This window comes from Megalobrama amblycephala, linkage group LG7, assembly GCF_018812025.1.
Source record: "Megalobrama amblycephala isolate DHTTF-2021 linkage group LG7, ASM1881202v1, whole genome shotgun sequence".
NCBI lineage: Eukaryota > Metazoa > Chordata > Actinopteri > Cypriniformes > Xenocyprididae > Megalobrama > Megalobrama amblycephala.
This window is the reverse complement of record NC_063050.1, coordinates 26,168,617-26,192,881: the sequence shown is the minus strand read 5'-3', so window position 1 is coordinate 26,192,881 and position 24,265 is coordinate 26,168,617. Positions and strand designations below refer to the sequence as shown.

The 24,265-nt window shown below is 39.3% G+C and overlaps 1 protein-coding gene across 1 annotated transcript in view; it reads right to left on the bottom strand.

The window, feature by feature from the left end:
- The window catches only part of tenm3 (teneurin transmembrane protein 3), a 294,739-nt gene that overhangs the window by 38,915 nt on the left and 231,559 nt on the right, over positions 1 to 24,265 (bottom strand). The window contains 7 exon segments of the mRNA XM_048196721.1: positions 745 to 1,012; positions 4,804 to 5,065; positions 7,417 to 7,536; positions 13,551 to 13,767; positions 15,529 to 15,675; positions 16,779 to 16,799; positions 17,817 to 17,840. Of these exon segments, the coding sequence (XP_048052678.1) occupies positions 745 to 1,012; positions 4,804 to 5,065; positions 7,417 to 7,536; positions 13,551 to 13,767; positions 15,529 to 15,675; positions 16,779 to 16,799; positions 17,817 to 17,840 (1,059 nt within the window).

The following is a 24,265-nucleotide window of genomic DNA, read 5'->3' as shown; positions in this document are numbered from 1 at the left end:
CTGTGGTTTTGCTGATGGGTAATCATACAAGCTACAAAATACAGTCAGCATAAAAAATTCCACAGTGGAAAAAAAAAAAATCTTTCAGAGGAAAAAAAAAAAAAAAAAGCTTCCTGTGCTATTGGCCTTAATCATAACGGCTTTGTTTTCCATTTACACTCCCTATTTGCATAGGTATATTTAAGGAGACATCCCATAATGCAACTGTCATAGTGGCATGGGCCATTAAGCACATCTACATTCTTACATGTAACAAATTCAGCCTTTCTACAGAGGGTAATTACATTATTCCTCTACTCTGTGAATCTAGAGGAACAGCATGTGATAGATAGTGAGGTGGTTGTTTATCAGCTCAACAACACTAGCAGATTTAATATTATATATTAGTAAAAACGTGAAAAATGCTGCTAATTGGGAGGCCTTTTTGGAAAGTTTGGAGGTTTCGAGCAGAGGTGTGATGCTGTGTTAATTTACACTAAATTAACAGTCAAAGAATCTTGCAAAAATATACTTGGATGAAGGTGAAAAAGTTTTCACATTTAATTGTACATTCAATATTGAAAAGTAAAAAATAATTGAGTTTTGATGAGATTTAATCTGATTAACGTTGTATAGCAACCTCTCTGTCTGTCTATCTATCTATCTATCTATCTATCTATCTATCTATCTATCTATCTATCTATCTATCTATCTATCTATCTATCTATCTATCTTTCGTAATCTCTGATCTCTGTGTTTACTCACCCACAGCCTCCGACAGGCCATAGACTCTTTGGTTGTATGCGTCTGTTTTGTCCCAGATGAAGGTGTAGGACAGGTTGGGTTCCGCAGGGAACCACTTCTGAAAGAGGCGTCCCACCACCGCCACCATCAGGTGGACCTTCATGAGGTTAAAGGGGATGGTGGTTTGGGTCATGGTCACCTTGAGCACTGGACGGTAGCCAGCCGCCCGCGAACTCAAATACATGAGGTTCAGATCGCTACCCGGAATCGCTGTCTCCTCCTGAAGAACCTGCGCATCAAAGAGAAAAAGAGGTGAAGATAAATGAAGACGGGGAGAGAGAAGGAGCGACTCGGGAGCATCTGGAAGCGGCATTAGAGCCGAGGATGAGGACTCCGATTTTTCTCTCCACAGGATTAAAGCACATCTGTGCCTGTGTTTGCTCTGACCGCCATTTACTTGACATCTTGGATCTAATGAGGGACATTTTCACGGGCGGAACATGCTTATATTTACATCACTGTCGGAGGCTATTACTGTACCACATTCCACATGCTCGACCACGAGAAATAGTCAACAGACAGAGGAGTGTGGGCCACAACTTGCAGTAGAAGAGTTCAAACTGGATTGATTTCAGACTTCTAGACAGCTGGCACGTCGTACCAGATGAAACACGAGCGTGCAGTTAGCGGCATTTAAAGGTGCCCCTGGTGAGGAGTCACCAAAGTTCAGAGCATTAGCGCTAATTTCTCTCCCTCTTTGAGATGCACAAAAGGAGCACGGGAGATGAGGAGCAGCTTGGATCAACAGAGAGATTCTGCATCACAGCTTTCTCCTCAAGTGCTTAATGAAAAGCCAGTCAAGCCACTGTGGAAAGACAGTAATCCCCCTGTCTTCCAGCTCATGGCATTGTCAAGTGTCCTACTGGGAGGGGACATTTACTTTTCTCTAACACAGAGGACAAAGGGAGCCAGAGGGAATTTCTTTTCTTCTCTCTCTTTTTTTTGGTTTGGATGCCGCTGCACTTTTCCAGGGATCAGTAGAGGGGGCTAGATGGCTTTGGGAAAACCTTTGATATGCAGTCTGAGGCTTCGACAACAAAAAAGCCCAGGCAAACAGGAAACTAATGGTAGATGGGGGATAAAATAAAAGAACAGCAAGTTAAGACAAAGTTTGGTGGTTTCAACTTCCACACTTTCACATGTACACAGACAAAGACTTGACTGTAACATTATGCTCTCAATTTAAAGGGCCAACGCTGCCACTCTAACACTAGCTGATGCCATCCACATGTGTGTGTGTGCATATCCTGTGATCGTAGGTTTACTTAAGGGCGCCTATAAGCCACAATGCATTCATGCTATGTACTGGCCTCCCCTCTGTGAACTTTGATTACAGAGTCTGAGCTAATAACATACTTTACTCCGCCTGCTATAAAGCTCTTAATAAATGGCACCGCATGCGCTGCCGTGTCTCTACGTGTGCAGCCGTGTTATTCTTAGCCACGGGGGCAAGGGCCATAAGTGCATATGGCTGCATTAAAGCAAAATATTTTCTCATTTGCCAAATGAAAGGGAAGATGAAAAAGGCTTTGAAAGTTCATTTGATACAGCCCATTAAATGCATAGTAATAAAGACCAGATTGAGTTTTATCATCAAGCATTTTTTCATAGTAAGAAAGGAAGCTTGTGTTTCTGTGAGAGACCAAAAAGCAGCCGAATCAATGCACGTTCATTGCATTTAGAGGTGTTATGCCATATAGGACACAGTAGTTACTGAAGCAGAAAAACAAAGCATGATGGGAAATCATATGTCTTTCATTCACTAAATGTCTCATCTGATTTTCCACTGTCGCATAGAGCTTTTCTCTGGACGTGAAAACGTGCCGTTCTCCTCCAGCCAAATACAATTTTTTCCAGCTCTGCACAACGGCCAAGTGGAAGCAATATGCCTTCCCATTCGGTGTCATGGCCGCTAAGCGTTACGAGCGCTGGCTGAGGGGGGCTGAGGGATGTCTGTTTGCCATTTATGTGTGACGCTCTGGGTAAAAAAAAGACCTTGGAGGCCATTACAGCTAAGGTCCAAAAGCCCCATATTAAATGCTAACTTGGTTGGGTCTGATTACCCCTGTTTAGAGTTGCTCTCAAAGCAGGCTGTAATTCAAATCAGGGCCCATCTACTTTGATGAGTGGGGTTCCACAGAGGGGACAGATGCCCCTGTTGGGACCGGGGAGAAACATGGGAAGAGGAGTGTGGCCTGTTACATGTGCTGCCGACAATAAGGAAACAATTTTTCTCCTTTATGTCTCGGAGCAAACTCGTAAGACAGCATATGTGTTGGCCCTGAGTGCTCGCATTACAGGGGATATCCCCCCCCCCCCCCCCCCCCCCCCCCCCCCCCCCCCCCCCCCCCCCAATGCCACAGATAGGTAAGAATGGAAAAGCTGGGTTAAAGGAAAGGATCAAATACACATCTGGACACAAGGTAGGGTGGAAGAGAAAATACAGACAGAACTGAGCCAAGTTTTGTGAACCTTTCATTCAACAACAGCACTCATTTCACATGGCACAGGAAAAAGTGACTGAAGCATTCAATATCAATTATTTTGCCTTTCTTTTTATAACTATAATTAGTTTTAAAGGATCAGTTCACTCAACAATGAAAATTTTGTCTTTCTTTTTTGGAAGACAAAAGGATACATTTTAAATAAAGAGCTGGCCACTGTTTTCCATACAATTACAACGAAGGGGGTGCAAAAGCATGATAACAGTATCATGAAAGTATTAAGTAGTCCATATGAATTGTATGTTATATTCTTCTGAAGCCATATGAAAGCTCTTTGATGTATATAACGTCGTTATTCCTCATCTCCAACATGAGTGAATCATTCATTTGATTCATTAAGAACAAAAGATCGACTCGTTCACAAATTAAACACATTTTCATTCACTATCATTATTCTAAAAAGAGTGACAAGGATATTCTTTTTTATATAGCTTTTGTGTTTCACAAATAAAGAAAATCACATGGGTTTGTGAACTATTCCTTTAAGACCTTAAAAATTGTTTTGTGCAAGACACAAGCTAAGCATGTTTTATATTCATCTCCCCAAAGACACAGTGCTTTATTTGGTCTGATGTGGGTCCAGCATTCATTTTTACAGACAGGCAGCAAGAGGCTTAAGTCATTTTATACAGATTATGTAGGGGATAGTGTGTGCGGATTTGCACTATAAAAGGAACAAAAGGAGGGTGTGCAAGAGGATATAAAATGCTGACCAATATCTCCTCAATATGTGGGGTTACGCTGAGGGCTGTGGTGATTTCTATGTCTTGCAAGCGCCACACTAAGATTCAAAACTGTTTTTCCTCTGAGTACTTCATGCTGGGTGCAGGATGAGGGCAGAGAACAGACTGTTTCCTCACGTTTTTTTTTTTAGTGCCATCACTGTTCTCAAAGGCTCTTTCTTTTGTGATCAACTGAATGGTGCACAGAGCATGTCTAGACTCATTGCGCATTCATACTGGCTACTGCCATATGATACCCTCTTCTGCACATGTAAATAAATGACCATTCAGTTTCCAGCAAACAACATTCCATTTACAATCGCGAATTAGCATTTTGGCAATGGCAATTTATTTATATAGCACAATTAAATACAATCTATGTTGTCCAATGTGCTTTACAATAGCTAAAAACACAGAAAAACACAATAAGTAAAAAGACAAAAAATTATTAATCAATAAAACACACACAGAAATTGTAAAAACATACTATAAAATAGACTAAAATTGGTGCTTCAGCGTTAAAAATTAACAATAAAAGACAACGTAAGGGTGCTTCAACATGTATTATATGCCTTATCAAACAAATATGTTTTCAACTTAGATTTAAAAACAGATAGAGATGGAGCCTGTCTAATTGAAATGGGCAAATCATTCCAGAGTCTAGGACCAACTACAGAAAAGGCATTTCGTGGGAAGGATTGTTTCAGTTTTGGAGATCTGCATCAGCCACATTGTGGCTTGCAAGTATGAAATCTCACAAGCATCCTGATTTAAGGAGTCAAACAGAGCCTTACCTGTGTTTCTGGAATGATGGGGCCATTCTCGGGCGAGGATCTGAAGAAGGTGGAGAGGGGTGTGGCCACAATGAGAGGGCTGGGTCGAATGAAGCCGCTCAGGTCACAGCTAGGGATGTCGTTCTCCTCTTTCTTCATTACCAACGTGTCCATTACGTAGAAAACATTCCAAGGGATCCATACCGTACGAAATTGCGTTAAAAACGGTGCTCGCTCGAAGCTCAGTGTCAGTGATGCTCCGCCGTTGGCCAGAATGTCAAACCTGCACAGAAGAAACAGGAGTGTACTTATAAATTTCAATACTTATTTTATACAGAACATTATTAAGTATACATCATAGGACTGTCATACTCTCCTCATTAGGTATGCGTTATACGCAGGTAATGTACTGTGAAGGTGATAGAGTGAGTAACTGAGATGAATTAGACATGAGAACTGATGGCTAGACCTGGTTTAATTGTCTCTTCCTTTAACCTTCTTGATCCCAGTGCGTGTCTCTTCTGAGCCAAGAGTTTCTAAGAAAGCCCTTTCCTTTCTGACACAGGGCCTTGCCACGGTGAAAAATGCATGATAATGTGGCTGAGCCTTTTTATCATTGCATTTGTGTAAAAGCCAAAACTCTCCCTCGGCTCTCTCTCTCTCTGTGTTGCCATGAGAGCCTTATTAGAAAGGAAATGAGTCAGGAACTGAGCGTACTGTCCTATATTCCGATATTCTGCAACGGCTGCAGGGGGGAAAGCAAGATAGGGCAGAAAATATGCACATAGTAGCGTAAAGATTCACTCACGCGTGCGCACACATATACACACACACGCAGAGCATTCGAGCGGCTCTGAAGGAGAGGCTGCTGGTGATTGGTCCCTAACAGCTGCGTGGCTGGTACTCTGATTCCCTGTTGAAGTAAGTGGATGTGGAAGAGGTGTGGGCATGATTATCCACTGCCATTTTTAAGGCCTGCCCCGCTGTGGTGTTCAAGAGCTGCAACAGCTGGCTGAGTGGGCTAATCTCGGACACACTCTCTCCATCTATAGCCTCCCCCCTGTACACTCTCTCTCTCTTTCAGTCTGGGTTTTCTCTCTCCAGTCCAACCTTGTCTCTCATCACATTTTCTATTAAACATATCTCTCTGGCAGTCTCTTTCTAACGCCTCTCTCCATCTCTCTCTGATGCACCGTCACAGTCAAACCCCTCTCCTCATTGCTGTTCCATGTGCTCATGCACTCTATTTCTCACTATAGGAAGAGCAAAATCACCCCAAAATTCTGTAATTATGCCATTATCTAGTATGATGTTTGGATGTTTGTTGTTCTATGGAACATAAAGGAGAATTTGTGAATATCCTGGCTACTCTTTTCCATATAATGAAAGTGCTGTCAGGTTCCAAACAGCATTTTATTGTCAACTAAAACTATTAAAATTGTTTTTGTTAATTATAAATAACAGATTAAACAAATTTTTTCCTTAACAACTAAATAAAATAAGTTGAAGTTGAAGAACAAAAATGACTAAAACTGAAATAAATATAAATTAAAGCTAAATAGAAAAATTAAAGAACTAATAAAACATAAATTTAAAATAAAAACTGAAAATATAAAAATACTTCAAAATTTACTATAATAGTATATAAATAACACTGGTTTCAAAGTGAAAAAGAAATACCAAAAAAGCAGTTTTGTGTGCTACATTTCAAATCCTCTAAAGCTTTGTGTGATAAACAGATTGCAATTTAACTCTGCACTAAAAATCGTCCACTGTAGCCCTCAAGTCATATATGGCACCCTTAGATGTGTTGCATCAGGTCTGATGTCAAAGACACCTTTTGAGCGCCACAGAAGAAAGTAAGTCATACCGGTTAGGAACGACATGCAGGTGGATTAATGAAGACAGAATTTTCATTTTTCATTCAACTATTTCTTTAAAGACTTGATCCCATAGAGTCCATCAACAGCACCTTTTCTGTGATTCTATCTTTAATTGCACTGAATTCAATTCAAATTTGCTCAGTTCAATTGCAAACCTTATTTCATTTCCTCTCTGCTTGATTACTGCTTTTTAGCCATTTAGCACTGACACATGACAGTACATGATGGTGGGTCCTAACAGTTCCTTCTCCTTGAACAAAGATGTCTGCATAAAGAGCTTGCTGGTTACAGTCCTGAGGCCTTCATGATTGCGGCGCTGCAGCTCCTTAATAACACCGGGATTGGTTTAACAGTACGGGAGAGTGCGGCCCATTGGCTGATTGATTCCACCCTTGTAAATCCAATGCATTTTAAACAGGCTGTTTGCTAAAGCACTGCTTCCTGAAGCAATGCCTGACATTTTCATGAGATGATCTTGGTAGATAAGACAGCACGCCATAAAAAACATGCACACAAACACACACACACAAACTGTTGTGGAGCCATAAGACGTTGTGTATTCAATCAAAAAAAGTGTTTTCGATGAAAAAGTTTTCACGCATTTATGTATATTTTATGCATAAGTACTAAACAGATGGTTTTGGTGACATCTGTACTCTGTGCTGTATTATGACATTCAGTTATTCAAGGACAGAAACAGTATGGAAGTGTGTATAGGATATGTGTCTGCTTGTGTTTTCAATCAACCTACATGCCATCCTGCCGCGTGATGGTGTATCCGTGGTCTGGGTAGTGCACAAAGGACACGTTGACTCCAATCAGAGGTGTACCATCTGCAGTGAGCACCTGCCCTCTGATAATGGACACCAGGCTGCAAAACAAACACACATGGTTGGTAAGAAACCCACACACACACACACTATTAATATGATTTACAGCATGACTGAACATGGATTCACTAAGCTTTCACTGCAATGTTAAAATGTCTAATCCACTGTAAATAACTAGAAAGCAGACAAAGTCTGCCTCTCTCTCGCTCTCACACACACACACCCTCACTCTATGCTTATTTATGTGACTCTTGTGCCCCTGACTCTGTAGACGGTCATAATTCAGTCCCCTAAAGGCTGCAGTGGGATTCTTATGTCCTTAATTCCCAAGGCGGCTTTTCCTTCGAGGAGCTTCATAAGGGTCAATGTGCGCAAAGCTTTCATTTGAAGAACTGTAACTTTCCAACCAGGGGAATAAACACCTAAAATACTTATGAATTCTGCATTATCAATTATCATTTTTTGAATAAGCACTTGACTTTCAAATCACAAAAAAAAAAGCAAACGGGTGCAACAGAGAGCAATGGGGGTCACAAGATACCTTTTTAAATATTTTTACTTAAAGGATTAGTTCACTTTAAAATGAAAATTACCCCAAGCTTTACTCACCCTCAAGCCATCCTAGGTGTATTTGACTTTCTGATGAACACAATCTGAGTATGAAGCTCAAGAAAGTGCATCCATCCATTATAAACATACTCCACACGGCTCCGAGGGGTTAATAAAGGCCTTCTGACGCAAAGTGATGTGTTTGAGTAAGAAAAATATCCATATTTAACAAGTTATAAAGTCAAATATCTAGCTTCCGCCAGACCACCTTCTGTATTCAACTTACGAAGAAAGAGTAACTGATGTAGGATGTAGCGTAAACATTTTGAACTGTGAGAGTTTTACACTTTCTTCGTAAGCTGGTCTGGCGGAAGCTTGATATTTTACTTCATAACTTGTTAATATGGATCATCAGAAAGAAGAAAGTCATATACACCTGGATGACTTGGTAAATAAAGTTTGAGGTAATTTTCATTTGAAAGTGAACTAATCCTTTAAACTGTTGAACGGATCCATGACTGAATGACCAAAGCACACATGTACAGAGAGAAATAATTCAAATTAAAAACATTGTATTACTATCATTATTAACATTGTATAATTTAATCAAATTATCTGAATCCCCTTTCTTTCTCAGTATATATTGAAATACTTTATTATTATTAATTGGCATATCTAATTTGATTACAATTTTTTTTTAAATTGATTAACATTCCTACCAAATGGGTTGTTTTGGGCAGGATGAGCAGGAGAAATCTGCTTCAGCTGTTAATCAATGGCAGGAAGGCAGATAGTCACTTCACCGCAGTGCCGAGGACACCTCGCTCTACTTATTGGATGATTTTCCAGGTCATTACTGCTTTTCTGGAGGCCTAATCAGCAGAGCAGCAGTGAATCAAAGTGCGGTGTCGCCCCTCAATTGAAGCTGGGATAAAGGAAGTGCGGAAATGACCCCAGGGTCACATGCGCAGGTAAACATTCCATAAATAAGCTGCCATTCCTCATGATGTGACCGTAACTCAGAAATCCCATTTGCTTTGTGTGAGATAATAAAACAATAGTGTCCAGTGTTAGCTGCCACAGCCTGAGTGTCCTAAAAGCATGCTGTAATTCACCCTCCTTAGAGATGTATTTCTCTCTTTTGCCCTGAACAACACCACCCATCACACAACTACTAGCTCTGGATTCCACAAGCTCTGAGGGGAACATGATGACAAAGCCAAGGTTAATATTGTAAGAAATAAACAAAAATATAATAATCCTTGGAGAAAAACTTCAAAGCCATACCACCATAACGAGCAATGGATTTTACAACATTTTTCTCTAATAGCTTTCCCTTTCTGCCCTTCCCTCTCTCTAATAATAACCTTCATGATGTTGCCATCACAAGGATTATGTCTGGATCCAGGTGGACATCTACCAAGGTGCTCAAGGTTATTCGCTTCATTCTTAAAGCGGTCATACAGATACGCTCTTCTCCGCTTCTCTGGACTGCTGACCCTCTGAATGCTCCAGTTGTTTTCCATCCAAACCTCACTGCTTAAAACACCTTCCATTTTGCCAACATGCACCGCGCAGAAGCTTAATCTGCTTAAAATGCCCCTTAGTGCTGGGAAGCATGTAGCAAAATGAAAACAAGACATTTTCATGTACACAGGCAGGGGTTTGCTGAGCCAGGCGTTCAAGTGAACGAACGGCTGAAGATGACATAGAAGAGACATCTGGAGAGAGGCTGCTGGGATATACAGGGTATATGACAGATACTTAATTCCGGAAAATTGAGGAGCTGGCACTTTTGCTCCAGTGGCATGTTGTTTTACAATGTTTATGCTGTGAATCAATAGTTACCCTGAGGAAACACACAAACAACAACTTTTTCTTAGCGGGATTGTCTACCTTTTGATCCAGAAGGCAGAATGTGCAAATATATGGTACCTGTCAAAAGTCTGCAAACATTACAATTTTTTAAAAATGTTTATTAAAGAAGTTTCTTATGCTCATCAAGGATACATTTATTTAATCAAAAATAGAGTAAAAACTGTAATACTGTGAAATATTATTACAAATTAACTGTAACTGTTTTCTATTTTAATATATTTTAAAATGTAATTTATTCCTGTGATGACAAAGCTGAATTTTCAGCATCAGTAGTCTTCAGTGTCACATGATCCTTCAGAAATCATTCTAATAGGCTGATTTGGTGCTCAAGAAACATTTATTATTATTTATATTATTATTATTATTATCAATGGTGAAAACTGTGCTGCTTAACATTTTTTTTTTTTTTGTGGAAATGGTGATTTGCATTTATATTTATATACTTATATTTGCATTTATTAAATTTATTAAAGCATCTATTAAACAGAAATTTTTTGTAACATTACAAATGTCTCCACTGTCACTTTTGATCAATTTAATGCATCCTTGATGAATAAAAGTATTAATTTCTATCTTTTGTTAAGCAGCAAAAAAAAAAAAGTTTTCAACATATAATATAATAATAATAATAATATAAAAGCATATTAGAATGATTTTTTGAAGGACCATGTGACACTGAACACTGGAGTAATGATGCTAAAATTCAGCTTTTTATATATATATATATATATATATATATATATATATATATATATATATATAAATATCTGTGCTGTGTCCTTTTATTACCATTTGTCCTTTTAAAACAAAAAGCAGCCCAGGATTTAAAAAAAAGTACAAATCGAACTAAACTTCATAATGAATACAAAAACCAGAGACCATAATGTTGACTTAAACATTTATATTATTTAGCAAGTGATTATTCTATTTTATCATGAACTGGGAGGATGAGGGAGTCTGGTACACATGGTTTGTGTTACATTCGATGACTGCCAAACAAACTCTCCAGCCAAAATGACCGATATTCAGTGCAGATGTGCCCCGCGTGGGTTTGTACATTTATTTTTAAATCACATTAGTCTACACCTCCCCTTATCAGATCAGTCTTTATCTTGCCACAGAGGTACTTAAAGGTTTAATGTCCTCACATATGGGGCACCGGCATTGGGCCTATTAAACTCTTTGTTGTAGCTAATTGTGTTATCTGTCATGACCGAATCACAGTTGCCAAGCAATTTTTGAGAGTAATCAAGCTAACTTTAATGTGATTTCCATCTTAACAGAACATGTGCATTGAGTTATGCATAGGAGGCAGGGAATGAGATAAACAAACTGATCGTTATTGCATTATTATCACGTATCAGTCAAATTGAAACGTGACTGCGAGCATTTGTGGTGTCGCAGATCAGTCAGTCTGCTTTGTGTTTTTATTCCTGGTTTCCGCAGATATTAGCTTACTCACTGAATCTTAGTCAGACACAAGAAGGAAATTACGTTAAAAGCACAAAAAAAGGATATCTGCAAGGAAGGACTTGAAATAGCGACAGGCGCTCGAAGGAACAAGGTAAAACAGAGATATGAAGGCAACTGACCATGACAACTAATAAATGATTATATCCATTCAAGCAAAAATAGAGAAGATGCTTCGGACAAACCCACACTCTGGATGTGACAACTTAATTAATAGCACTGCTTATTCAAGCGGGCTATTATCAGATCTAACATCTCTTTCCAATAACTGTTATGGTGCTCTCACATACACAATGCAAATTGAAGCGCATAATTTGTAAATTACACTTTAATGCAACTTCAGAAAATCTTTCTCTCTGTAACCCAGGTCACACGGTTCTTATGAGGTTTTGTCAGCACATCTGTTTCCATGGCAACTGTATGAAGTCTTTAAGAGGGCTGTTAGAAGCAATTGTAGGGAGTAATACTTTTTCTTTTTTATTAATGGTGGTTACTGTACACGGTCACTCGCAAAGCCGAAACTGGATGATTATAACAAAACATCTGACATCAGGTCAGACAATCAATTATACATGTGCAATTCATAAAATTGACATCATAAGCCACCATGAACAAGTGCTGTACTTCAGTATTTTTTAATTGTTAGACATTAAGAATTCTTTTCAGTTAGGTGAACTGGTGCAGTAATTCAGATTTTCACTTGCTCTTCACTGGCCTCACCACAAAAATGATAATGTGTTTTTTTTTTTTTAAATTAGCTATATGATTTTTTAAAAATATTTTTCATTAAAGTTCAGTTCTATGCTAACATATATTGTGATATAAAGGTATAATTGTTTACATAAGTCATGGTTCGGTACGTGCCTCGGTTTTGGGGTCACGGTTCAGTACGATTTACAATAGGAAAAATGGTCACACTTTAGTTTTAGGGTCCAATTCTTATCATTAACTAACTATTAACTTTTTCCAAAATAAACCCCTAATTACTGCTTATTAGTTTCTAAGGTTGTTAAGTTTAGGTATTGGGTAGGATGTAGAATATGGTCATGCAGAATAAGGCATTAATATGTGCTTTATAAATACAAATAAACAGCCAATGTCTTAGTAATATGCATGCTAATAAGCAACTAGTACTACACAAACAAATAGTGAGAATTAGACACTAAACTAGAGTGGAAAAAGCAACACATCCACAATGCTAGGTTTCTTTTAATTAATTTTGAACAGACAGTTTAAAATTACAGTTTGTTCCACCTACAGCATTTAGTCCCCCCTGAGGTAGTTGGTACAGTATAGCCTCCTTTAGTGCATTAAGCACTAAGCAGTAAACAGAATGCATTCTTGCATAGGTGATATTTTTTTGCTGGGCTGATAAAAAAACAAAAGATATTTGGTCACAATCAGCTACAAAACTGAGAAGCATCTTGTGTTATAAGTACAAAATAAACAGAATAATGAAAAATAAAAATTTGCTCCATTCAAACTCTATTTAAACATTCAAAGCTTAAACCTAACCCTCCTATCCGCTCCGTTTAACGCACAGTTGAGAGCACAAGCCTTTCAAAGTATACTCCCTTGTCGGTGAGCACATAAAGATGCATTCGATGCATGCAGCTAGAGGACTTGTTTTCGAGCAGTCATTCACACATGCGCTGTTCTTCTTCTGCTCTTTTTCCTATTTTGGTGGTTAGCAAACAATGTTGCATAACCGTGCGCGCCCCCTTCTGGACTGGAGTGTGTATCGCCTGTGACTGACTGTATTCGTCATCTAACTGCATGAACCGAACCGAATTGAATATATAATGAACCGAATCGAATATATAAATAAAAATAAAATCCCATATTTGCTGGAAACAATATGGCTTATGGTATGGTAATGGTTATTTAGTGAACCATTACTGATTTGTCTATAATTTTCTATCCATTTTAACCAATCTAAGTGAAAATCCAGCTGGATTACTTCACTTCAAAGACTTACTGAACTCGGCATAATTCACAACACTCAATACATCACAAAAACACCCACTGTTTAAGTTGGGCTGGTATAAAACATGATTTCGTCACTTGCCTGATAAGGTTTGGGACTTTATGGTTAAGCCCTGACACACTCCTTACTATTTCAGGCTTAATTTGCTCATTGCAGCGAGCACAGCCATACCTTTTGTTAAACGGGTTGTCTCCGTTAATGACATGCGTGCTCTCTGGGCCGATGAGGAAACTGATTTGCTGATAGAACGACTGGGCGGCTTGCTGTGGGCTTGTGGGTTGGTTCTGGCTGATGATGTCGACGGGGTCAGGAGAGCCACGGCAGAAGGGTTGAGTCTGACACGAGCTCTGCAGGCAGCAGTCTGGATCCATACAGTCCACCAGGCCATCTGCACACACAGACACACACCTTAACAATAAACATAAAAATATGAGGTGCTAAGTGTTCAAGAATCTTAGAGTATATCCTGTGTCCTGACTTACAGATCCTGTCACACGCTTATAGTGAAACGTTTTTGCATCTATGCTTCATACATCATCCACCCATTTGTTCTCTCACCTTTAGGGTCAGAAACATGACAGCAATATCCTCTCTTTCTTCTTTCACATTGTCAAGACTTTCTCTTGCCTCTATCAGTAAACACCTGGTTAATGCTTTGTGTGGAAATGCGATCCGATCTCCCGCAGGTAAGTGCCATAAACCTCTGCCATCCGTCTCAGCTAGTTTATAAAAAGCCCTGTGTACATCTGGCACACCGTCACAGGGGGGTTGTAAAAGAACACATGTGCAAACATACGCATACACGCGCGTTGTTGCACCAATCAGTATGAGACCAATTCGTTTTTTACAGCACCCTGAGCTGACACTGCTCTGGTGAGATCGAGGCAGAGTGTCTGACTGTTTGTTTTGCCTTACGAGTGTCCCGGCACCCCCTGCCAAAAGCACCACGCAACTTCATGTGAGATCTGGACCTCTCGTAACTCTCACACTGCTTTAAATCCGGTCCGCTATGGCCAAAGTCAACACGGACATGCAAAGGTTCCTCCAGAGAGAGCAGGATCTGTTAACATAGCTTGCGTAGATCACGCAAAACAGAGGTCACGTAATGGGATCTTTGGACATGTATATGTATTTGAGGAGAAACGTATTTATTTTTTATGTTTGTTTATGTAAAGAACTTTATGCTTATGTTCTTTACAGTACCTCTTTGTAATAGCTATTCAAAGGAAGCCAAATTCAAAGAAATCTGCAAAACGTGGCACGATTACTGTACGACTGAGAATATATCATAACCTTACTGTATATTTTTCTTTCCGCTTTGGAAAAAACTTCAAAGCCTCTTGTCAGGCTTCCAGAGGACTGTAAATCCTTCAGATTTATGATGTTACAGACCGCATTATCTCCAACTAGAAAAATAATCTCCTCAAATACTTTGGAACAGGGCTGTATTTAAAGGTTCACGCGTTCACCTCAGCGGAGAAGATTTCTAGACGTTTGTGTGGACGAAACTGCATTCTGGACCTCAAGCGTGTCATGGAATTTCGCATGTACCAAAAAGTTCTGCATCCAGACACACTCACGCCGTGAATGCAGGATCAGTGGAGAAGGATTTACGGCTGTACTCGCCCCTTGTGCAGGCCTGTCACTTTTTTTTTTTTTTTTAAATGCGAGTAAAAAGAGATGCTCTGTTATAGTCGGTCTCCCTGATGTCTGTCAAGACAAGAAGTGGAACCTCTGGACCCTGAGCTAACGTTTTGAGATTTACTTTGGTCTTTGGGTCACGTCTTGTGTGCTATATTCTGCTGGGATGCCACAGTGAGAAACAGAGTGACTCTTCTAAATCAATATATGCTTACTTTTCTGTTTCTTTCTGTTTGTTTAGAATGGCCTGCTTAAAAACTTTACCACAACTAAATTTATCATGACTTTTACTGAGGGTGAAGAAATTACAATGTCACAATATGTCAGTTGTCTCATAAACAATTAAATATGCACATTTTACCATTCCCACCAGGGTTATAAACTTGACCTGATTATCATTGACAAATATGTATGTGATATTTACATACACTTTTCCATATGCATTTATATGTGACGCATCCCATTTACATTTTATAACATTTATGCGTCCAGTCACCGGTGACCTCACCTCCTTCATTGTCCTTTCCGTCTGCACAGAGCGTCTCCATGGCAACGTCACAGCCAGCCCCTCTCCAGCCTGGTTGGCAGACACAATGCCAGCCGTTTTGATCCAGCGTGCAGCGGCCATTACTGTTGCACAGACCTGGGCATCCCTCTGCAGAGACAGACAGAGCCGTCACACACTAGCACGGACGTGCGCAAGTTCAAATGTGTGTTAGACAGAGTCACTATGTGCGTGTTTTAAAATTGATGTGATAGTATTCTCTCTGAAAGTTGTTCTGTTAAAAATCATCATACGTGGCCACAGTAGGACACAATGCGTCTTCGACTTTGTGTGAAACACAAATGGTAATCCAAACAGAGATACACTGACATCGTCGAGAATGAAAGTAAAGGTTTAAAGGTGAACACAGACTGACGCTGGACTTCAAACAGGCCTAGTGAGATGCACAGAGGCTGTAGATTCACATGGATGTAACGGATGCTCTCTTGACACAACCAATCATTTCAAAAGGGATGGCATAAATTTGTGAGAAAATCAAGGTGAGATTCAAAAGGAAAAAGAACCGATTGAGGAATCCAAATGAGAACCCATAAAAATTTATTTAAAGAAAATTAATTAAAGGAAAGAAAATTGAATTTAGAAGAAGAGATCAAAGGAAGGGATATAAAAGGGTGAGGGAATAATAAATCAGCAGTGGCATCCATGTGAAGCTACGGCACACAGAGAATCCCAGTGGCATAAAGTATAGGGTGGACATCTGAGCTGGCGAGAGAGTGTGTGCCTCCAGCGCTATACTTTCTGCCCAGGTCACATTCCGCCGGACGGAATCAGAGGAAAGCGAGAGAGGCCAGGGGGAGGGAAGGGGAGGACTGTAGGAGAAGCTAGGCTAACAAACACCAGGGGTCAGGCTGCGGGATGCATGGAGACAGGACCCACAGGATTCCCAAACAAAACTCAAGGACCACAGGTGTGTGAGCACGTGTCAGTGATTGCGTGTGTGCATTTGTGTGTGTGTGTGGCTTGTTCAAGACAAACATTGATGAATTTGGAAGATATAAAGGACGACAATAAATAGAGCGAGGAGACTAGAACATATACACGCTGACATCGTGCTTCAAGACAAAAAAAAAAAAAGTGAAGGAAGGAGGGAGAAAGAAAGAAAGAAAGCAAGAAACAAGGAAAGAAAGAAAGACACAGAGAGACAGCGGAGTGATTGCTTGTGACAGTCTCCCTGGGGCTTTGGTATGCATTACCTTTAAATCCTATCCTCTCTCCTATTATGGGGCCGGGAGGGAGGAAAATTCGGGAAAGAAAATGAACAAAAAAAATCTGAGCACTTGAGTCCAAGTGAAGGACGATTCAGAACACAAAAACACAAAAGGGAAAGAGAGAGAAAGGAAGCAAATGACCAGAAAGGAAAGAAGGGCTTTGAGAAGGAGGAAGGCGAGATGTTGAGAGAGGAGTGGGAGCTGTTTCGACTTTGGCCGACTCCGTCTGGAGGATTGCCACAGCGTGTATATTGTGTTACTGAATGCATGAATAAATATCATACTGAGATACACTACGTGCCATGTCTGATTAGAATTGTATGAGTGAGGAAAAAGAAAAAAAAGCAACATGGGATGTGGTAAAACATAATAAAAACAAGCGAGCTAACATATTGAGGTTTGGAGTAAAAGTATCAAAGTAAGCCCGTAAGAGTTTAAGAAACATCTTAATGTTTAAAAAAAAAACCTTGTGAGAGTTCTTGGCGGTCTGATGCACCATATGCCAGTATGCAAGTCTGGAATCACACTTGGCTTAGCACTGATTTAGCCCTGTGAAATCATTTCCAAAAACACCTCAGTAACAGTAAACAAGAATCTGCTAGTATCTCTTCTCTTGATCTCCATTTACACCGCCAGCTCGTAGTTCATTATAAAATAAACATGGCCGATCGTCATTTGCGTGCAGGTTTCGTGGCGTGCTACTGTTTTCAAAATGAACTCGAGTGCGACTCTCGGATGCTAAACTGCAGATGTGGAGCTGTGGTGATTTAGTTGGGGCGAGGGGGGTGGTTCTGCAGAAGTTGGAACATTAGCCAAGGAGAGCGCTGAGGACATTGGATTGGATTTCTGACAGTCCAAAAAAAGAAGCCAATGAAGAATCACAATAATAGCAGACACGCAGAGGAGAGAGAGAGAGAAGAGGTTATTAATGCGCCATAAAAATGTCATAAAGACCTCAATCCGGGACACAAATGCTCAAGGGAGAGAGAACGAGAGAGAGAAAAAGGAGAAAAGATACAGTACCTTGGACATACGTCTCCGGGTGAGCTTTACAGGGAGCAAGAAGAAGAAGAAAAAGGAGAAAGAGGATGTTAAAAAGGTGTGAAACCCACATACAGAAACGAAGAGTTTTTTTAGTACTGCTGGAAGATGTCAGAATTTCAGCGTCTTTCTCTATTGTCAGACATTCAAAACGAGTAGACATGCTAACTGATTTCTCCTTTCTCATAGCAATATGTACGTAAAAACAAAGATATATATATATAAAAAATACTATTTTAGTCTTTCTACTTTGAAATATCACATTTAATTCAATGTGATACTTGCCTTTTCTTTGTAACTGAAAATTGCTTCAAATGAAATCTTATACCAAATGTTTTTCAGTGTATTGTACAACTCCTCTGCAAAAACACGTCCACTGAGCAGTCTTGGACTTCCGTGGTTCTCAAAGCCCAATCCTCTGTGACAGCTTTTATGCAACAAATGAAAAACAACACCTGTAGAAAATGACTCACTCTTTCTGTTCAGTATTCACTGAGCGTTCCCATAAATCGTTTATAAAATGTGTGACTCTATCACTCATAATGCATAAAGTAAATAACATAGGCATCGTGGGATTTACAGTACGGTTAGAAAAGCGCACTGAACGGGGCCTCGCATGCTAATTGGTAATTGCATCCCGATGATTGACATGTGGTTCAAGAATCCTTCTGTATGTTTGCTATTTCACGTTTCACATTGTCATCACATCAGGTCTATTATCCTTGAGCCCCTCGGTGTGTGAGTGAAATATTATACGGCCCTGGGTGAGGGAAAAAAAGGGGTGTGTTGGTGGAATACTGTATGGATAAGCTCTGAATCATCTGCATGTGTGTACGAGAGCAATCATCTCCTTCCTGTGGCTAAATGAAATGATTTCTGACAAGGCTTTGGGAGAAACCCTGTGCGGCGTGTCATAACATTACATATGCTAAGTCACATCAAATCATCTTAAATAAAAGGTCACCTTTTAATACAAGCATAACAACACTGTTATGCAGAGGCTTCATTAGCTGGATTATGTTCTTAAGGAACACACACTTATGTGTGAATGAAAGACGAGTGTGTGCGGTTGAGACTGACTGAGAGGTTGTGTGTGTGTGTGTGTGTGTGTGTGTGTGTGTGTGTATGAGAGAGAGCACGGGAGCGTACTGATTAAATTCCTCGGGCGTCTCGTTTCCACACACTCACTGTTATGTCTGGGCGATCCAGAACTTAGACAGTTGTAGAAGACTGGGCTGCGTATCTATCCCAGAATACACAACGGGTTATGAAAACACAAGCTAACGCATACTCCGAGCTGGAAACTTGCCAGTGAGGGCAGCCAATTACTGGCTAATTACAACAAACTTTTGTTCATTTACATTGATGGTCCTTAGGGGAGATATAGAGAGAGAGAGAGAGAGAGTAAGTGAAGGAGAGACAGGAGGGAAAGGAAAAAAAGGCAATCATTCCTTTATGAACATCAATGCTTCATTATTTACGTGCACATTCAAAGAGCTCTGATTAAAGTGACATTAATCTGGAAACAATTATACATCACGTCCAGCGCGGTTCAGTCACTGTACCTCCAAAAAGAAACAGAAAGAAAGCCTATATTAATTTCCATTATCCTAATTGCTATGTGCCACATGGTGGTATACGTGCCCCCCACAGCTGTGGGTATAGCTAGTGTGACATGGAGGCCAAACATGTGTTTTAATCACGCTCATGGGCACCTCAAGCCATCCCACGGAACCAATCAAATGTTAGCAATGTGTCAGCCCTCTACCTGCCCGCCAGCTGCCCCGGCACTGTAATGACAGGATAGCGCACGCCGCCGCCACCTCCATCCGCAGCATTCGACAGACTGCAAGTCTGATTCCTGCTCTCTTTTCAAAGCATGTTTGGATTAATATGCTGTGAAAGGGCATTTCATTAATTAGTGATTGAAATGATAAAGCGTGGAAAATGATTTGTAGATGTACAGTGCGTGCTGTTTTTGCTTTAACTATTATCTATCTAACATCTATCTGACATGATTTGACGTGAGGGGAGAATTGAGGGCATTGGAGATCAAGATGATGCAGTTTTGTGTTAGTGTGCTGTTGGTTTTGCTATTGATTTCTTTGTCTGTGCGCACGTGTGTACGCGTGATAATAAATGGGAGGTTTTGATGGACGGGCGCTTCAGTACCGCATAAATGGAAACTGTTTGTTTTCGACTGCATGCAAGGTACTCTACCGATCAAATGTAAATTGCAAAAATACTGCATTAATTATACTGTAAATAAGTAAATAAAAAGGACAAACTGTAATATTGTGAAATATTAAAAAAATTTTAATATTATAATGTAATTTTCATTATGAATCCATGTATAGGTATCATCAATAATTAATAATGGTTCTTATTATTATCAATGTTGATAATGTTTTTGCTGTTTAATAATTTGTGAAAACTGATTTTTTTTTAGGATTCTTTGATAAACAGACAGTTTAAAATAACAGCATTTATTTGAAATAGAAATTTTTGTCAAATTAATTTAATGCATCCTTGCAAATTAAAAGTTTATTATACTTAAAAAAAAAAAAAAAAAAAAAAAAATCATTATTACCCCAAATTTTGGAATGATAGTATGCTGAAATAAATGTGATATATCACAAGGCTCAATATGGCAGATGTTGGGAAAAAAAAGTCCTGCCTTTAAATGAAAAAATCAATGTCCAAGAAATTTCTGCTCTAAGTTGTGACTGTCTATCAGCTGGACAAACCTAAAAAAATATATTTTTGTAGCCAGATTTGAGTTATAGAAGTAAAATTTGTGATACCATGGTTGTCAGATTTTATTTGTGATTTGACATGTTATTGAAACCTAACCTTGCAAAGCAGTTTGGAGATTTCGGTCTTTCCTCATTCAACTTGCATGACTACAAAATAGCTGCCTGGGGGGCTTACTAAAATGGCTGCCGAGGGAACCGATCTGCTCCAATAAGGATTTTGATAGGATTCTTCACACCACGGTTCAATTTGTGCACTTTTACAGTATGGAAGTTTGACAAGATCATTTTGGATGCATTTTTTTTTGTGTGTGGGTACATTTCTGTATGCACACACACATACAGAGGGGCTCCTGCAGGGTTGACTGATGTGTGTGCACAGCTTGCTGTAATCCATGGCTTTCTCACAGTAAGAGTTGTGCTTCTGATGAATGATCTGGAAGGGCCCAAGGCCTAATGAAGCATACAAGTCTTAATAAAAAAATCTTAAATGTCTGGCAGTGGAAGCTTTTGACAAGCCACACTTCACAAAAAAAAAAAAAAAAAAAAAAAAAGGACTCTTTATGACTCTTTTCTTTAGTCATAACGAGTCTTTAAAGAGCTATTACCAATAAAATCGCCTAAAATGGGCTCACATGAGTATGTTCGTGTTCCAGAATATGCACCATTTATTCACATAATACAACATGCCAGCATTGTGATTAATCATATTCCTAAACTTGTTACTAAAATGAATGCTTAAGCTTAGTGGATATAGAGATGATGCATCTTACAAACATGCTTTTATATACTGAGTGCAGCTCACTAAGTTACTCCAAAGTCCTTTTGAGATAAGTCAGTTCACTCAGTTACTATATTTTCAGTGCAGTGAATAGAGGAAAACAGACATGTACAAAACTGTTAGTCAAGATTACATTCCAATACCTTTTTTTTTTTTTTTTTTTTTTTTTTTTTTTAAATTTGAAAAACTGGCTCTGTTATATAAAACATGGACTTCCACTCCTGTAGATGCCAGTTTGTGTTATGATTACTGGTGGTCTACAAGTGGACTTATACCTTCTGTCTCACAACATTTTGCTAATTGCCACAAGTAAATAGTGATAACGTACGCAAAAAGTACTAAATGTTCCTCAGCCCACTAATTTGAGTATGCTATGAGCTCTCAACAACTCCTGAAATAACCAGTTATCTAAAAAGAGCATCGCAGCCTTCGACAAGAGAAAGTGCAGTTGGCAGCAAGTGTGTTTTGGGTGTCGTGAGAAATATTTCATGCTCCTACTCTCCTTCTCCCCCTCTCATGAAGCTCCCCAATCATTTCCAAATGAATAAACAGATCTGTGTCACACTAAGCTAAATCAAACAGTCGCCTCTTTTAAAAATCTGCTGTACTGTCTGGATAAGTTCACATTACAGACCATAATGCTCAATTAAGGTTAGGGCTTGATGATATATCAAATACTCTAGATTTTGCTGAAGATATATAATATTAAGTAACATTGTGAATGTTACAGTTTAAATGAGCTTTTTATATGGGCATTAAGTTTCCTAAAAAATACGTGTCAATACACTAGATTTGCGATCCTTTCTTGTCTTGCATCTTGCGTGGATAAGAGTGTTAAAACAGATATGTCAATAAATTTATACTTCAGTAAAAAAAAAATAAAATTGAATTTTATCAGTTTTCTTGAATCAGTTTAAACTGTCCAGGATCTAGAACAATGAAAGTGGCCCAAATCAGATTTTTAAAAAAATGCCCATATAGCTCAGATAAAATATCATATTTTGTATCATATTTTGACAAAAATGAATTGAGGCTACTATCGCCATGTAGTGTGTACATTTAAACGACCCTTAAATTTGACATTTTTGTGAAAGACTTCATGTTATAACAATAAAATACATACTAAAAATGCGTGGATGCTGCTGGTCAGTGTGAGAGCTGTCTTACAGTACCTGTGACTGAAGTGTCTGTCTGAAAGAATCATGATGCAAGTATGTTGTAATGCAGGAATGTGTGTGTGGACTCACTGTGAAGAGGTCTAATGAGAGTGAGTGGGTGTAGAGGGACAGGGAAGGTCACACACACAAACACACAAGTCACACATACACAAACACACACCCCAACGTGGAACCAAGAGGCCCCTTATCTCAGTCTGACACATATGATGTATGAGGTACCATAATTCTTTTAGCTCCCTCTCGTGCTCTCTCTCTCACACACACACACACACACACACACGCACAATGCATGCACTCAGCAAAGAGAGACGAAGTATCAACCTTGGCCTAAAGAGATATATTCAATCATATTCAAAACTCTGGAAGGCCACACACAAAGTAAACACAACCTGTAAAATATTTTGCATATAAATGCATCATACTGCCTAAACACTTTAAACTTAAAGCGTTTACATTTTTATTCAATGTTAAATACTTTCTTCATTCAGGGGCAACTTTAAGTAAGCCATTTTTGAGTGAATTTCTCTGAAAGTCTCAACACATTGCTCTTTTTGTTAAAGCATCCAGACCAGCCTAATACAGCAGCAATGGCTCAACCAATGGCCTGGACAATTTCTTCAGCTGACCAACAACAAGCAGGGTGAGTATTCAGAAAACATGTTTTTGTTGTTTTTATGTCATTATGTTTGCAATTTCATATGGTGATGCTCGCAGCACAGAAATTTCACACTTCAGCTTAAATGAAACGGTCAAATTGACCAATCCATTCAAGCCACTGACATATATTTTAAAATATGGTCTCCTACAGTCTTACAGCCATTCATAATGTTTAAACTTAGAGCAACAAGGTCATTAAGTGATCAAACTCAGCAAGCATTTCTGTTCAGTAAAGTTTGGAGTTGGGGTGAGAGTGTGGTGTGTGGGTGGCTGGCTCGAACAGAAGAGCAGGACAGAATTACGTGCTAACCGTGCTAATTTGGAAGACGAATAGCAAAATGCTGGCCAGATTCGCATAAAGCTGCCCAGCGAAACAGGCCTGCTTGCTAACGAGGCCGCGTACCTCGATCGCTCGTGTTGAGTAATGGAGCAGCTGACGTACCCTGCTGAGAGTTGAGCTGGTGGAGAATGTAGCCAACACGCTAACAACGAATGAACAGATTTAGAGACTGTCGGTTAAGCAACATGTAGACTTTGAGTTTGAGAGACAAGAGACAAGAACATAGGGACTTTATCTAACATGTAAAATTTAATTTAAAAATACATATTTATTTTTTTGAAATAACATTTTATGTTTTATTTGGGCTTTTTGACCTTAATGTCATAGGTAGCCTAATTGATGACATGAACTAACTAGCATTGACCAGATTAAAGCAGCTGAAACCATGCTATCCAACTTGGTATGACTGTTTTTTCTTTGATATTTAAATAATGAACAGAGTTTAGTGCTTGTGTAAAGAGAAATTGCTGTCGTTTAGCCCCATGATTTTCAGAATAGGTGCTCCCATGTGGAAGTCTGCATCAACTGCAATGAAAATGTCAACCCTTTGATAGCAAGCAAAGGTCAGGGGGAAGGTACAAAACAGAACAAACACTCATAGTCCTCTTCCTGTTGAGGTGGAAGAGCCAAAGCAGGTGGAGGAAAAGAAGAAAAACAAAGGGAATATGCAATCAAAACAAGTTCAAAGATGTGAGGTAAACCTTCGTAACAAATAGCAAATA